The sequence below is a fragment of the Leishmania panamensis genome (genome assembly GCF_000755165.1).
Source record: "Leishmania panamensis strain MHOM/PA/94/PSC-1 chromosome 25 sequence".
Taxonomy (NCBI): domain Eukaryota; phylum Euglenozoa; class Kinetoplastea; order Trypanosomatida; family Trypanosomatidae; genus Leishmania; species Leishmania panamensis.
In genome coordinates this window covers 681958-695236 of record NC_025871.1, presented here as the reverse complement: position 1 = coordinate 695236, position 13279 = coordinate 681958, and the positions used below count along the sequence as shown (strand labels likewise).

The following is a 13279-nucleotide window of genomic DNA, read 5'->3' as shown; positions in this document are numbered from 1 at the left end:
CCTCTCCCCCTGCCGCAAACCCTCTCGCCTACGCCCCCACTACCTCCCCTCTCTTATCAGCACACCTCCACCACCACCACCACCACACACACACACCAATACGTTCTTGCCACTTTTCCTGCACGTCTGTGTGGGTGTGGGTGCGTATGTCTGCGAGTTGTGACGTCTATACATCCAGCTCCCCTCCCCGTTCTCGCCTTTTTCCGCCTCACCTCGAGCTCGGCACTGCGAAGAAGTGCCTGGGGGACCCCCTTCTCTCTCTATCTCGGCCGGCACAGCTTTTCGCCCTACAAGCTCACTCACTCACCACCGCCATCACACCCGTGTGTATACAGACCCTCGAGCCAGCACGCCGCCTCACCACGCATTGGAAACAGCGGTGCTGACAAGCAGGTGAGAGTTTTATCACTAAAGGCACCCCCACCTCTACGCACTTACACACACGCACGCACGCGCGCTTGACAAGAGACAAACAGAAGCTCAACAACCGAAGAAGAAAATGGGCTGTGGTTACTCTACGTACTCGGCACAGGATGATATCGTGTGGAAGTACGGCGGCCCACCGGAGGAGCCGCTGAAGGCGCTGAAGATGTTCCCCAAGCACCAGAACGGCCTTCTCTTCCGTCTTCTGTACGACGACGGTGAGCGCTGGGCCTTCTACAACGACACCCTCGAGTACGAGTTCCACATCCGCTACTACTTCAGCAGCGACAGCGACATCGAGGCACTGCACAATGCCACCTTGTCAGAGCTGGAAAACGGCAATAAGCTCGTCGAGATCATCGTCTACCCGAAGGAGACGCAGGACTTCATCGTAGGTGTGGCTGGCAGCTACACTAGCACCATCGAGGCTATCCCCATCACGGAGCGCTTCCAGTGGGAAAGGTCCAAGGAAAAGTACGAGCAGAAGCGGAGGTAGTGGCACCCCAACCCACCGCCCCACTCCCCTACTTTGACCGCATTTCTCCCCATTCACAGTGATGACTGCTCTTTACCCTTCCTCCCCACGCCTCCACTGCGGGCTATTCATTACAGCCGGCCATGTGCACAGCATGGATATCCTTTCTCTCACTCTGTTTCATCTCGCTGCTGAGCCCTGTGTTGTGGTGGCAGTGATGGCACTGACCCCTCCACACACACACACACACCGGCTCACCCACGCCACTCCATTGTATTACCCTCTTCTCTCCTCCCTCTCTGTTTGCCTGTCCTTACCTGTTCTCGTTGGCTTGTGTTTCACTCTCTCTCTCTCTCGCTATGTTTTCCTCCACTTACGCTTTGTGCTTCTCTCTTGAAGAGCGCAGAGAGCGAGAGAGCGAGAGAGAGAGAGATCAGCACATCAGCTCACCAGACGCCCGCAGTCGTTTGTGCAAGTGCAGGAAGCGCTCCGCTCTTCCCTCCCTCTTTTCCTCTCCACTCCACCACCTCACTCTCCTCCTCTTTCTGCACCGTCATGGTCTTTATTTCCTCCTCCCCGCCCTACATGGTTTCTCACAGTTGCAGGTGTGATGTGTGGGTATGGGTGTGGATGTGGGTGAGTGACGAAGTAGCCTCTCAGTCTGGAGAATATGTACTGTTGTGTGTAAGTATTCTTTGGCACTGCCTGAAAAGCTACGCTGGTATATGTATGTAGATGTGCTTAGGTGTGTATAGGGATGAGGTGGCTGCAAGTGAAAGGGAAGGAAAGGACGAAAGGGAGCAGGGGCGTACACCCGACATGGTATGTTTGTTTGTTGCACACAACCACACAGCGTCAAACGTGCCCTTTAGCACACCCCACCGGACTCATCCCTCTCTCGCTTGAATTCGCTCTCTTCCCCACATCGCCTGCGCCATTAACCTCATCTCTCTTTCCCTGTTGCCTCTGTTCGTGCTCTGGATGGTCGATGTTTGTTTTTGGGGGGGAGGGGTGCTCCCACAGAAGCGGGTTTACTGACTGGCTGACAAGGGATTCACGCACGCGCGCGCGAGGTGCTTAATAGTAGTCCAACACGCATGGCCGCGCACCTCTCACTCCCTCTCTCTCTCCCGCTGCGTATCTTTGCCTTGGCGACGATGCTGACGGGGGGTGTTTACTGCCGCTTGTTGTTTTCTTTGTCTTTGATCTCCCCTTCCTCTTTGCCGCCCTGTGTGGTTGTGTGCTCCAACCCCCTCCCCTCCCCTCCCTCTCGACGCATGCGTGTTCGTCTGCCGTGTGATGGACTCAGAGAAGGAAACAAAGCAAACAGGTGAGATCACACGGCACTCTGCATCTGTGTAGATGTGGGGGGGAGGAAGGAAGGAAGGGGGTGGATAGTGATGGAGAAGAGGCACAAGGCTTACTCCTGAGGAGGATTTGGGAGGGAAAGGAAAGAGGTGTATGGGGCGCACATGTATATGAATGTGGCCCCTCTGCGTCTCTTCCCCACTCACCTCACGCTCTGCGTCCTGTGCTCAAGAAACGCTCGGGTGCCTCTCCCCGCCGCCGCCTCATCCCCTGTCCCCACATACGCGCCGACGTCTGCGTCCCTCTCGTCTCCAACTTCCTGCCGGCCACACGCTCACGCACACATCTTGCACCAGCCATGTGCCTTCCTCTGCTTTGCCGGTGTTGCCTTCTCCCAACGCCGGACTCCATGCACTGTGCGTCATTGACGCCGAAACGCCATCACCGCCACCTCTCCCCTTTCCTTCCATCCTGCCGCCCTGTCCGCCCGCCACCGCAGTCTGCCTGAGGCGACGTGCCTTTGCGTGTCTCTTCTCCCCGTTTGTTTGACTCCCCCTTCGCTTTGCCCCGTGGCAATTTGGTTGCTGCAGCCGTCGTCTGTGTGCGTGGGTATCACTGCTTCGTCTCACTTCCGAAGTTAGGTGAGAGCCGTCGCTGTCGTCGTTGGTGCCATTTTATTCGCGCTTCACAGGGCGTGCGTGGTCCTGCTCTGCCCTGCCAGTGTGCTCCCCGCCACACCACCCTAGTGGACACTGTGGCTTGGCTGCGTGCGTATCCAACCCCAATAGTTGATCATACACGCTCACATACAAGGCGGAGAATAAACACCGGCGCGCCCACCCACACGCACATCAATAGAGACAGCGAAACAGGACACAACTAGCTGCAGGCACAACCGCAGAGAGGCCGTGAGCATGCGGCCTTTTTCGCTCTTGTCTTGTAGCGGGCTCCGCTGCAGCGGCTGGTCCACCGCTGCGGTCGCGGTCGCTGCTGTCGCGCCCGCATCAGCAACAATCAGCTACTCGACTTGCCCGATGCGCTGGCAGTCGTCACGGCCCTACAGCCGCTTCTCTGGGGGTGGCAGGGGAGGTGGCAATAGCTCTTGGTCGCATGCGGGTTCTCGCGGTGCCGGCAGTCCACAAATGCCTCCTGGCTCCCACCCAAACACAACGATGAACAACACGGGTGACGGAGAGCTGAGTCTAGAAACCCGCGCCGCCCTCCGCGATGACTCGATTGTGATGACAGAGGTGGTAAAGCACATACCACCCAAGGGGACTATTTCCGTCAAGTCTCTCTTTTCTGCCATTGACGAGAACATACAAGAGGCACTCAGCGAGCGGCACGGTGGACTGCGGCGCTTTCTCGAACAGCGAAAGCAGTTCTTCGTGCTACACATCAACCCCGCGGACGGCGTTCTCTACGTAATCGCCAACCCCATCGTCATTCAGCAGTACGCCACGCGCGATGCGCAGCGCAAAACGATGCGGCGGATGATGGGGCTCGACGACGTGGATGGCCGTCAGCAGCAGCGTCGTCCGGGCGGTAGCCGCAGGAACACCCGCGGGCGTGGCGGCCGTGGAGGTGGGGGTGGGGGTGATCGCCGGCCTCAGGGCACCCCGTCGTCCTCGGGACCCTCACGGCCTCCGCCGCCGCCGCCGCAGTACCGTAACGAAAGCGGCAGCGGCCACTATGGAGGCGATGGGCGCCGCGGCCCCTCAGCGCAGCGCGATGATCGCCGCGGATACGATGGCAATAACGGAAGTCGCGGGGCCAGCGATGGGGCACCCCGTCGAGGCGGTCCGATGGGCAGTCGCCATCAGTCCTTTGGTACTCGTTAGATAAAACAGGCCTCGTGCAGTCGTGCGTTCGTTCATCCGTGTGCACGTGGGTGTGTGTGAGTGTGTGTGTGCGTGTGGGTGGGTGTATGTGGGGGGGGGGGGGGTCCCGGGTAGATGGGGGGGGGTGTTTGCTGCTGACGCATTGCCAGCGTCCAACAGACACAGCCCTGTGTCGCCCTTTTTTCCTTTGCGTTATGCTTTGAAGCGCGTGCTCCTTGATCACCTCGACAGCCGCTTCCCCCCACTCACCCCATCGATACGAAGACACACACACACATGCATACATACATCGTCTTTGCACACCTCTACCGGTGCAGTTGCTGATTTCGATCATGTAGGATTCTTTTCCTTGCTGGTGGTTTTACTCTTATGCGTGTGTGTGTGTGTGTCTTTCCTATACTCTTTGTGTCGTCTCCACATCTGCCGTCTCGAATTAGGACTCCTCAGCGCAGCAGCCTCCCCTCCCCTGATCCCTCCCACCCCCTTTCCCTTGCACACCCACACACACACCACATGCGGCCAAACGAGAAAAGGGGGAGACTTAGTGGTAGAAGAATTAAGTGGTGTGGTCTCTGCGTATGGGTCGGTGTGCAAGTGGGTGCGGCTGCGTCTCCTCCTCGGCTGCCTGCCATCATCCCTTGTTGATGCGCGTGCATTTTGAGGAGGAGGAGGAGGATGTGTGTATGTGTGAGACGCCCGCCCCCCCCCTTTCCTCTCCACGCACACTACAGCTGCGGTCGCTTCCAGTACTGGAGCACTCGACCACAGCTGATCGCGCATTCAGGAGAGAAAAGAAAGCGAAAAAGCGTCATCTCTTTTCTCTCTCCGTCCTTTCCCTCATTTTCGCGGTACTACCTCCTCTGCCCCCCCCCCCTCCAACATATCCCCACCGCCAACACCGTCTTCATCCTGTACTGCCACGATGCTCGCACGTGCGCACGCACCTCTATCGGCATATGTGCGCGGTGAACAAAGCCCTACTGAAAGCGAAAACAGCGATTTCAACCGCCGCGCCCGGCTGCCTTACCACCGCTTTATTTATTTGGCTCACATCCACGTTCACCACAACTACCTTCCCACCTAGTGGCAAACAACTCTTCTCCTTAGTCTATCCCGACCGTGTGGGGGTATGCGAGTTCCGCCGAAACTACACACACAATGAAGCCGATGCGTCGTTCTCTTCTCCGGTGGCACGCCGTGCCCGCCCACCCCGCAGCCTCAGGCACGGCACAGCCGATGCGTATCTTCACGGCGGTAGCAACATTCGCGGCTCTTCGATCAAGCGGCGCAGCGGCGACCATCGACTCGCCTCTTCTCTCGCCGCTGCTTCATCAGCGGCGAACCGTTAGGCAGTCCTCCACCCCACCAGGGCCGCCGCCTTCTCCGTCGCCACCGAGCAGCACAGTCGATAGTCACAGCCCTGTTGCGTGTGCGATCTCCGCCAGCAGCCGAAGCGCCGCAAAAGAGGCCCCTCCATCGCTCGAACCCGTACTTCTGGAGCTCAGGACACTCATCACACACTCTATTCCGATAGGGAAAGTGTTTCGTGCCTTGAGCCCCGCCTCCCAGAAGATCCTCGCGGCGCATCGTCTACCGTTGGAAGAGCTCCTGTTACACCTTCCGAACCATTTCGTGGTGCACCGCGTCGGCATCTCCTCCAAGATGTCCTACATAACCCCACATGTGTCGCCCTCACAGCACATGGACAGCAAATTACAGATAATGCGGCTTCCACCTGGAACGAAGCCGTTGCCGGCGCTGGAGCAGTGGCTGGGGCCGCAGAAGGCCAACCACGTGGCAACCCCGCAGCGAAGCACCGCTGGTGGGCCGCCTCCCACCGGTACAGGCAACGACTTCGTTGACGCCACCGCCACGCTCAAAGAGCGCTTGGAGGAGGTGCTGACGTACATTCCGAATGAGTGGGTGGCATTCGCGGCTCTCGAGATGCCGCGAGAGGTCAAGATGCGGTGCATGGGCTACCCGTATGTCCGACCAAGCGCCTTTCTGCTCAAATACCCACAGTTCTTCGAGGTGCGCGTGCAGGACCGCAGTGGCAACTCCTTCCTGGTGCGGCGGGCACTGTCGCTGCAGCAGCAGCTAAGCAGAACTCGGAAACCATGAGCAGAGGAGGCTATTCCAACATGCACGTAAGAGTGTATATCAATGAGGTTGCGTAGCTAAGCGTACTTGACTGTGTGTGCTGAGTACCTCCTTTCATGTGTGTGGGTGTCGGTACTCACAACGCCTTCACACGTGCCCTCTCAGCATACCGCATGTCATACTTAGCAACGGCACATGCACACCATCTCACCGCCACCCTCTCTTATCCTCCACATCTTTCAGGCGGCGGCAGCATTTGATGGGCAGGTGTGTGCGGTATGAACCGTTCGAACAGGGTTACCGATGAAGGAGTGGTGGGCCTTTTAGTTTCTCAGCGTGTGTCCTCTCTGCCACACCATAGGCTCAACGCCACTCCGCCCCACCCAGGCCTGCCTAACAGGCCCATCCCGGCCGGCGAAGCAGCGCTAGACACACGCGTGACAGCAGTGCGCCGACCCAGTCACCCGAGCATGGCCCCGGTCCCCAACTCTGCCCACCCACCCCCGTCTTGCAGGTTGTGTCACAGCCGGTACACCATTCTGCCAGCCGCCACCTCGTGCACCCCACGGGATGGCTCGGGCACCCCCAGCAGTAGGCAGTGAGGGCCAAAGGAGATGCGTTCGAGCTACGCTGACACTCTGCCCACCAAGTGGGCGGCACAGACGTCTTCCCTGCCGCAGGTCGCTCCAACGCAGCGACCATCCACGACCTGACCGCCGATGTGAGGGGCGATACATCGCTCTGACGCCTCCCCCACATTGTCGGTTCTTGACCCTGTCAGCACCAGAGGGTGGCTTGGCGTTGGCAGGGATGCAGAGGGGGGGGGTTGCCTGGCCTCGCCACGGAGAGCGTGTGTGTGGGGAGGGGTGGGAGGTGCTGGGCCCTGCGATGCCACACACTGAGGTGTTCTCCCGCCGCCAGGGTGAAGCAGGGGTCAGAAGGAGCACGAGGGGTGGGCTGGGTTCTACTTTGGAGAATGCTTGAGAGGGAGCTCTAGCTCTCAGCCTCTCCCTCGTTATGGCCCCCCCTTTCTCCCACCTGCATGATTGCGCCTCTGATTGCATCTACTTCACGGCACACACTTGTGACGTCTCGCGGAGACCTCCAGAGGAATACGCGCTTTTTTGTTTGCCACCACCGTTGTCTCTCCTTTCGCAAAGGGGGAGTGGCCTATAGCAGCACTGGCAGTGCGCTGCGGCAACGCGTAGGCCTTTTGACCGCCTGTACATGCACGCGACTGTGTGTGTGTGTGTGTGGACAGCGATGGTGTTGTCTGATCTCTCCGACTTCCTTACAACTACCGCTCCATCATCATTGTATACCTGCACCTCTCTCTCTCTCTCGTCACACGCTTACACGCACACGAGCACACGTGTACGCACTCACAATCAACCGCATATGGGGCCAGCAAGCACGACGAGGAGCACACAGCAAGTCACAAGGAACTGCAACACACACACACACACATACACGCGCATATCCCAAACACTGAGAGAGTCATAATAGCATGGAAGCGGGGCAAGCGTCCTCGAGCGACGTGGCGCCATGGTGGTGGTCACACCGCAGCATTGTCGAAGAGGCAGAGCCTCTCGACGCCACGGCCGACGACGCTGCCGCAAGCTGCCTCTCCGCCATCGTCAAGCAGACAGCGAATCATGTTCTCGCTTACCGGAATGTCCTTCTGGACACGGTCAGTGTTGTGCAGGATGCACAAGAGGGCAGTGCCACCAGTGGGTCCCAACACAGCAGTGACGCTAGCCACATCAACCTCTACCAACACATGAAGTGGGATGGCGTCCTCCTGCCCCTTCTCACGCAACTCCGGAAGTGCATGGCCCGTGCCTGGGAAGAGCGCGCCGCCGAGCAGGCAGAGCAGGCTGCTGATGGCATGACGCCGATGTCCGCGTCGGGGGTGGGAAGAGGCAGTTTCAAGGTCATGCCAACTGCCCACGTCGACGCTGTTCAGGCCCGCCGCCTGCGTGCGGTGCAGCAGCAGATCTACCTCGCTTTCCTCAACGCGGTCCTGCAAGGACTCACAGACGGCGCGCGCGCCGCCGTAGTAACGGGGGTAGATACGAGTAACTCCGCAGCATGTGAGGAAGGAGGCAGTGCGGACGCACAACCGGGTTCGAGCTCCGAGACGACAGATGCAGCGCCAGCAGCACGAGCTCTGTCACTGCTGATGGACAGTCTTCTCACCCATGTTCTCAGTTTTGCGACCTCGGGGACGGTGGTGACATCGCCACAGACGGAGACGGAGGACACTACAAAGCCCCGCCGCGGACAGCATCACCGCACCTTAGCTCTTACGTGCACTCACACCGGTGACTGGTTCACTGGTATGTTGCCGCTGTACCTGCGCGCTGCTTACCAACAACAACAACAACGTGCTCATGATGGTGTCGCCGAGCAAGAAGGGGCTGCATCGGCGTCCAGATCCGCTGCGTTGATTCCCTCACCTGCTCTCTGTCTTGTGAGCTACATTGGTGTCTTCGTGCAAGGAGCAGGCCTGCAGCTTTTCCCATCGGAGCAGGAGGCATACCTGCCTTGTTTCAACCGCAAGGTACTCTCGCTGTTCAGTGATCAGATTAAAGGCTTTGTGCAAGCCGCCGTCGAGCAGTCTGAGTATGTGATCGCTGGTACGACCAGCACGGATGCAGTGGCGGTGGCGGCGGCGCACATCCGCTATGCCGGCGACGTGTTGAAGGCCATCATCGACATGCAGCTCTACAGCGAGGACAACGCCACGGAAGTAGGAGAGGATGACTGTACGATGGTCTATGCTGCCCTGCCGTGCCCGCTGGCGCTGCGTGCACAGACGCAACAATCAGAGAAACGAACTGAGGTGGATTACAGTGTGGCCCCTCTTCTCGCGCTTACCTCCTATAAGGTATGTGAGCGGCTTCTTGGGCTGATGAGTCGCTGGTGGGTCACGTGCGAGCGCATGGCGCGGCACGCACGCACGTGTGTGGCTGCCGCGGCACGGCGTATGGATGAAGACAATGTCGAGGGGGAAAAGCAGGAGCAGCAGCAGCAGGGTGCCGATAGCCCCACCAGTGGCAATGACACGAGCCACCTCGCAGAACTCGAGGACGTGTGGCTGGGGCTGCGCAAGCAGGCCATGAGCTTCACACTCGTCCTCAGCACCTACAGTGAAACGACGCTCCTGATAGTCCCGTACACAGCTCTCCTCACAGACCTCTTTTTCACGCCTGCGCCGGATAGGTCTGCGCCGTCTGGTGCGCAGCAGGCGCCGCTTTCGTTGGAGACGTGGAAGAGCTGTATCCGTGAGTTGCACCGCGTCACGCATGCCAGTCAGGACGGCAGCTATGCTCTCTTCACGCACACTGCCTGCGGGGCACGTCGGCAGTTGCGCATGCACCACTGCCATGTGCGGGACTGCACATTTGCCGCTGCGTGTTTCTCTCGTGCGATGGTTTGCCTCAGCGACCCCTCGACAGGTGCACATGTGTCTGGGTGTGCCACAGAAGTTGGAACGGATCGCCAAGTCCACAGTAGCGGGCCACACAGTCTTCTACCACTTGCCTTTGCCGCACTTCAGCAGCCGCTGTCGGTAATGCAGGAGCACGTGTTCCACCCGCTTCTCAGAGTAAGCAGTGTGACGCTGAGCGTCCGTGCCGATGCGGTGGTGCGTGAAAAGGGCGGCGCAGGGCAGCATGGCGCCACACCAGACGCGTCCAGTGCCACGCGTCTCGAAGCCCTGACGGAGAACCCGCTGTCTGCTGTGCAGCTCGTGGAACTGTACTTTCCTCGCCACTACCGAGTCATGTCAGCCCTGGATCAGGCCATGCAGTACGTGCTGGATCGCTTTCAGGCGCTCGCCAGTAACCACACAGCTCTAGAAGAGACGGTTGACAGTGAGGTCGCGATGGCGTGGGCGTCGCTTTGCTCCCTCCCCGCAACGCTCACGAGTTTTTGGGGCGCAACGATGGATGAAGCCTGCGTCTCACGAATGCGCAACACGGGGGACGAGGTGGCCACAAGCGAACTCCTCATGTTCTTTGCGGCCGTCTTCCGCACGCTGCCACCCACGGTGCTGCCTCGCGTGCGAGCGGCACTGGAGACCTTCCTCGGCGAGGGTGGGTGTAAGACGATGGAGTACCTGCGGCATCACATTATTGATCAGCGCCGCCACGGCCTCGCCGCCTTCTTTTTGCCGCCGCTGCGCGCCATGGCGCTCGACTACGCCACCGCAGAAGACGCAGACGTGAGCCTTGCGCTGGCAGCCAAGTACCCCTCTGGCTGTGCAATGGCGTATGCGTGGGAACTCCCCCGGCTGTACTTCTGGCGAGTCGAAGACACGCCAGTGGTGGCGGCGGCATGGCACGCTCACTCGGCTGCGCAGCGGTACCTGTGCGAGCTTGTCACGGCAGACTCTGCCATTTCCACCACGTCCACCGCCCCATTCCTCGCCATCTTGCAGGGGGCAGCAGTAGTGGTGAGTGAGCGGTCTGCGGCGCCGCACGAAAGCGCCAAGACGGCGTCGGGGCTGTTCTGGACGCGCAGCCTGGCGATTGATGTGATGGGCTCTGTCTTCTTCGGTATGTGCCGCTGGTGCGCGCTGCAGCTGAGCGCGTCGTCATCATCGCTCTCTGCGGAAGCGGCGGCGACGGTGATTCAACAGCTGTGCTGTCCGCGAACGCCGTCGGTGGTGTTGTCGTCGCCCCACGCTGTAGCGCATCCCTTTCTTCTCTCTCTGCGAAATCATGTCAAAGCGCAGGTGGGCAACAATCTGGCGGACGCTACTGAAGTAGAGGGCGCCGTCGTCAGCAAAGAGAACGCCGAAGATGTCGACTTGCCCAGCGTTGCGTCTCCGTCCCCGTCACAGCAGCTGTTGCGCAGCCAGCACTGCTGGATCTCCTGGTTCTGGGCCTGCACCTACCAGGAGGTGGACTCCACCGCACGCGTGCAGGCGGCCGCGAAAAGACTCCTGCGGGAGTTCTCTGCGGAGTGCGGGTCACATGCGCCGACGAAGACACTCCTTGGAATCCGCGCGATGGTGGAGCAGATGAAAAAGGAGATATCCGACGCAGCCGTGGTGGCGGGTGAACTACAAGAAGCCGTCCACGGCGACCTACGCGCGTTGCTGTTGCTGCAACAGCAGCAAGAACAAGCTGAAAACGAGAAGGCCACGACCGTCGCATCCACCGAGGACACGGAGGCCGCGGCCACGACCACCAGCTTCGCCGCCGCCGCTGCAGGAGCCGTTCTTAAGCCGGTCACACTGCGTGGCTACCTTGATCAGATACACGAGGCCCTCGCTCAGCGTGCACGCGTCTCACCAGTCGACGGCGCCGTCAGCGCCGCCACGCTCGGCCATCTCCTGCACGTCCTCAGCGACCCGCACCTGCCCATCACAATGAGCGCTCAAGAGCGGCAGCGCATGTGTCAGCGCCTCTTCTTTACGCTCGCAAACTCGCTGGCGGAGTGCACCCGCACCGAAGCACTGTCCTGCGTGTGCTGTATGCGGTGTGTCCTGCAAGACATCGTGCTCCCGTATAAAAAGAGCTTCATGACTGAGGCCAGCGCAGCGCGCGTGTATCACCGGTGCCTCTCCGACACGGAGGCAGACGCGTTTCGCATGGTGCAACACATGTGCGACGACGTCATCATGGCCGTGCAGAAGATTGCGCTGCGGAGCGGTATTCTTGACGAGTGGAAGATCGTGCTGGTGTTGCAGCACCTCGGCGATCCACTGTCGCTCGTGCGCAGCACAGTCGAGAAGTTGCGCAGCACAGTAGAGAAGCTCACGGCCCGGCGCAGAGGTGTCATCATGGATGTCATCGCGCAGCAGCTCGCAATCGTGAAGAAGAGCGCGGCGCGCACCGGCTGCGGTGTCGCTGATGACGTTCACTGTCTCTTCACTCTTCATCCACCGTCACCACCTTTCTCTTTGCCTGCGGCGGCTAGTGCAAAGGCCGCGGTGAGAGCGGCAGAAGCCCTCACGACCTCCTCATCCGCCGCTGCCATGCCTGCGGAGCGTAGTGGCAGCGGCCGGAGAAGGCACGGCGACCGTCGAGAGAAAGAGCGGCGCAGCGAGAAGGACTGCAAGAGGGATCGCGACGATAGTGGTAGTGGCGATAGTAGCGAGCACCCCTGGAAGAAGTCTCGTTATAGAGAAAGCAAACGGCATCGTACCGACTTCAAGCGCACACGGCACTGAGCAGCGGGACGGCACAGCCCTCGACCTAAATTAGGGGGGGCGGTGACAAGGCGCAAGCAGCAATGTGAAAGACATCTTTGGAGAGCGTGCGGAGCGGCGCGTGCATTGTGAGCCGTGCTCCGGCGGGGGGTCTCTTTGACCGCGATGAAGATGACTGTAGTAGTTGTCACTCTTGAATGAGCGCATGAACGCGGAGATGAAAGGCAGAGAGAGAGAGAAGGGGGGGAGCTGGAAGCGGAGGTGTGCAGTACTGCTTACCGCTGCATTCCCTTCCCCCGCCGCCGTCGCGGATGGCGGCCTCTTCCCTCCCAACCTCTGTTAAGAGCCAAATATGCGCTGGAACAGGGCAGCAAAGGCATGGGGAACACACGTGCTCTTAGGCGAGCGGACAACCGAATTCGCGTAGCTCTACAACAAGCGCTGATGGCGCTGAGGTGGAAAAGGGCAGTGAAAGAGAACGAGAGGAGGCGGTAATGAAGGACTAAAGAGCCTGACAGGGGATGGCACAGTGCGAAGGAGGGAGAGAGAGCGGCATGGACGTGCAGGAAGAACAACAGCAACCAACAGTGGTAGAACGATGGTGACAGGTGTGTTGGACCTACGCGTCCCTTTCGCTATTCGCACTGCTCCCCTACCTGGCTTTACCCCACGTGCGTCTTCAAGCACACACATGCACCCTTTCTCTCACGCGCTGCGTTCCCCCCCCCCCCCCCCCCCAGCGCACATCCACCAGTGGTGGTCCTCCTGGCGCCGTGCCCTTGTCCCCCAAACCCCTTCCTGCACCCTCGCCTCTTATCATTCTCGCTTTCACAAGCACGTACACGCACAGCTCACTTAAGCATACGCACGTACCTCCTCTCCCTTTACCTTCCCGTCTCTATCAAAGCGTGCCAATCGATAATCACAGTCATCGCCACAGCACCTCCACAACAGCCCGCCCCCTAAATC

The 13279-nt window shown here is 59.8% G+C and overlaps 4 protein-coding genes across 4 annotated transcripts, besides 1 other annotated feature; all 4 read left to right on the top strand.

Moving 5' to 3' along the window:
• Nucleotides 1-499: 499 nt before the first annotated feature.
• Nucleotides 500-919, top strand: LPMP_251830 (hypothetical protein; the record flags this gene model as incomplete). Its single annotated transcript, XM_010701451.1, has 1 exon — nt 500-919. The coding sequence occupies one exon, from the start codon at nt 500-502 to the stop codon at nt 917-919; it is 420 nt and encodes a 139-aa protein (XP_010699753.1).
• A 2201-nt stretch (nt 920-3120) lies between these two features.
• Nucleotides 3121-4047, top strand: LPMP_251820 (mitochondrial RNA binding complex 1 subunit, putative; the record flags this gene model as incomplete). Its single annotated transcript, XM_010701450.1, has 1 exon — nt 3121-4047. The coding sequence occupies one exon, from the start codon at nt 3121-3123 to the stop codon at nt 4045-4047; it is 927 nt and encodes a 308-aa protein (XP_010699752.1).
• Nucleotides 4048-5283: 1236 nt separating this feature from the next.
• Nucleotides 5284-6168, top strand: LPMP_251810 (hypothetical protein; the record flags this gene model as incomplete). Its single annotated transcript, XM_010701449.1, has 1 exon — nt 5284-6168. The coding sequence occupies one exon, from the start codon at nt 5284-5286 to the stop codon at nt 6166-6168; it is 885 nt and encodes a 294-aa protein (XP_010699751.1).
• A 314-nt stretch (nt 6169-6482) lies between these two features.
• Nucleotides 6483-7070: a repeat region.
• A 584-nt stretch (nt 7071-7654) lies between these two features.
• LPMP_251800 (hypothetical protein) lies at nt 7655-12331 on the top strand (the record flags this gene model as incomplete). Its single annotated transcript, XM_010701448.1, has 1 exon — nt 7655-12331. One exon carries the CDS (start codon nt 7655-7657, stop codon nt 12329-12331), a length of 4677 nt encoding a protein of 1558 aa, XP_010699750.1.
• Between the last annotated feature and the right edge of the window lie 948 nt (nt 12332-13279).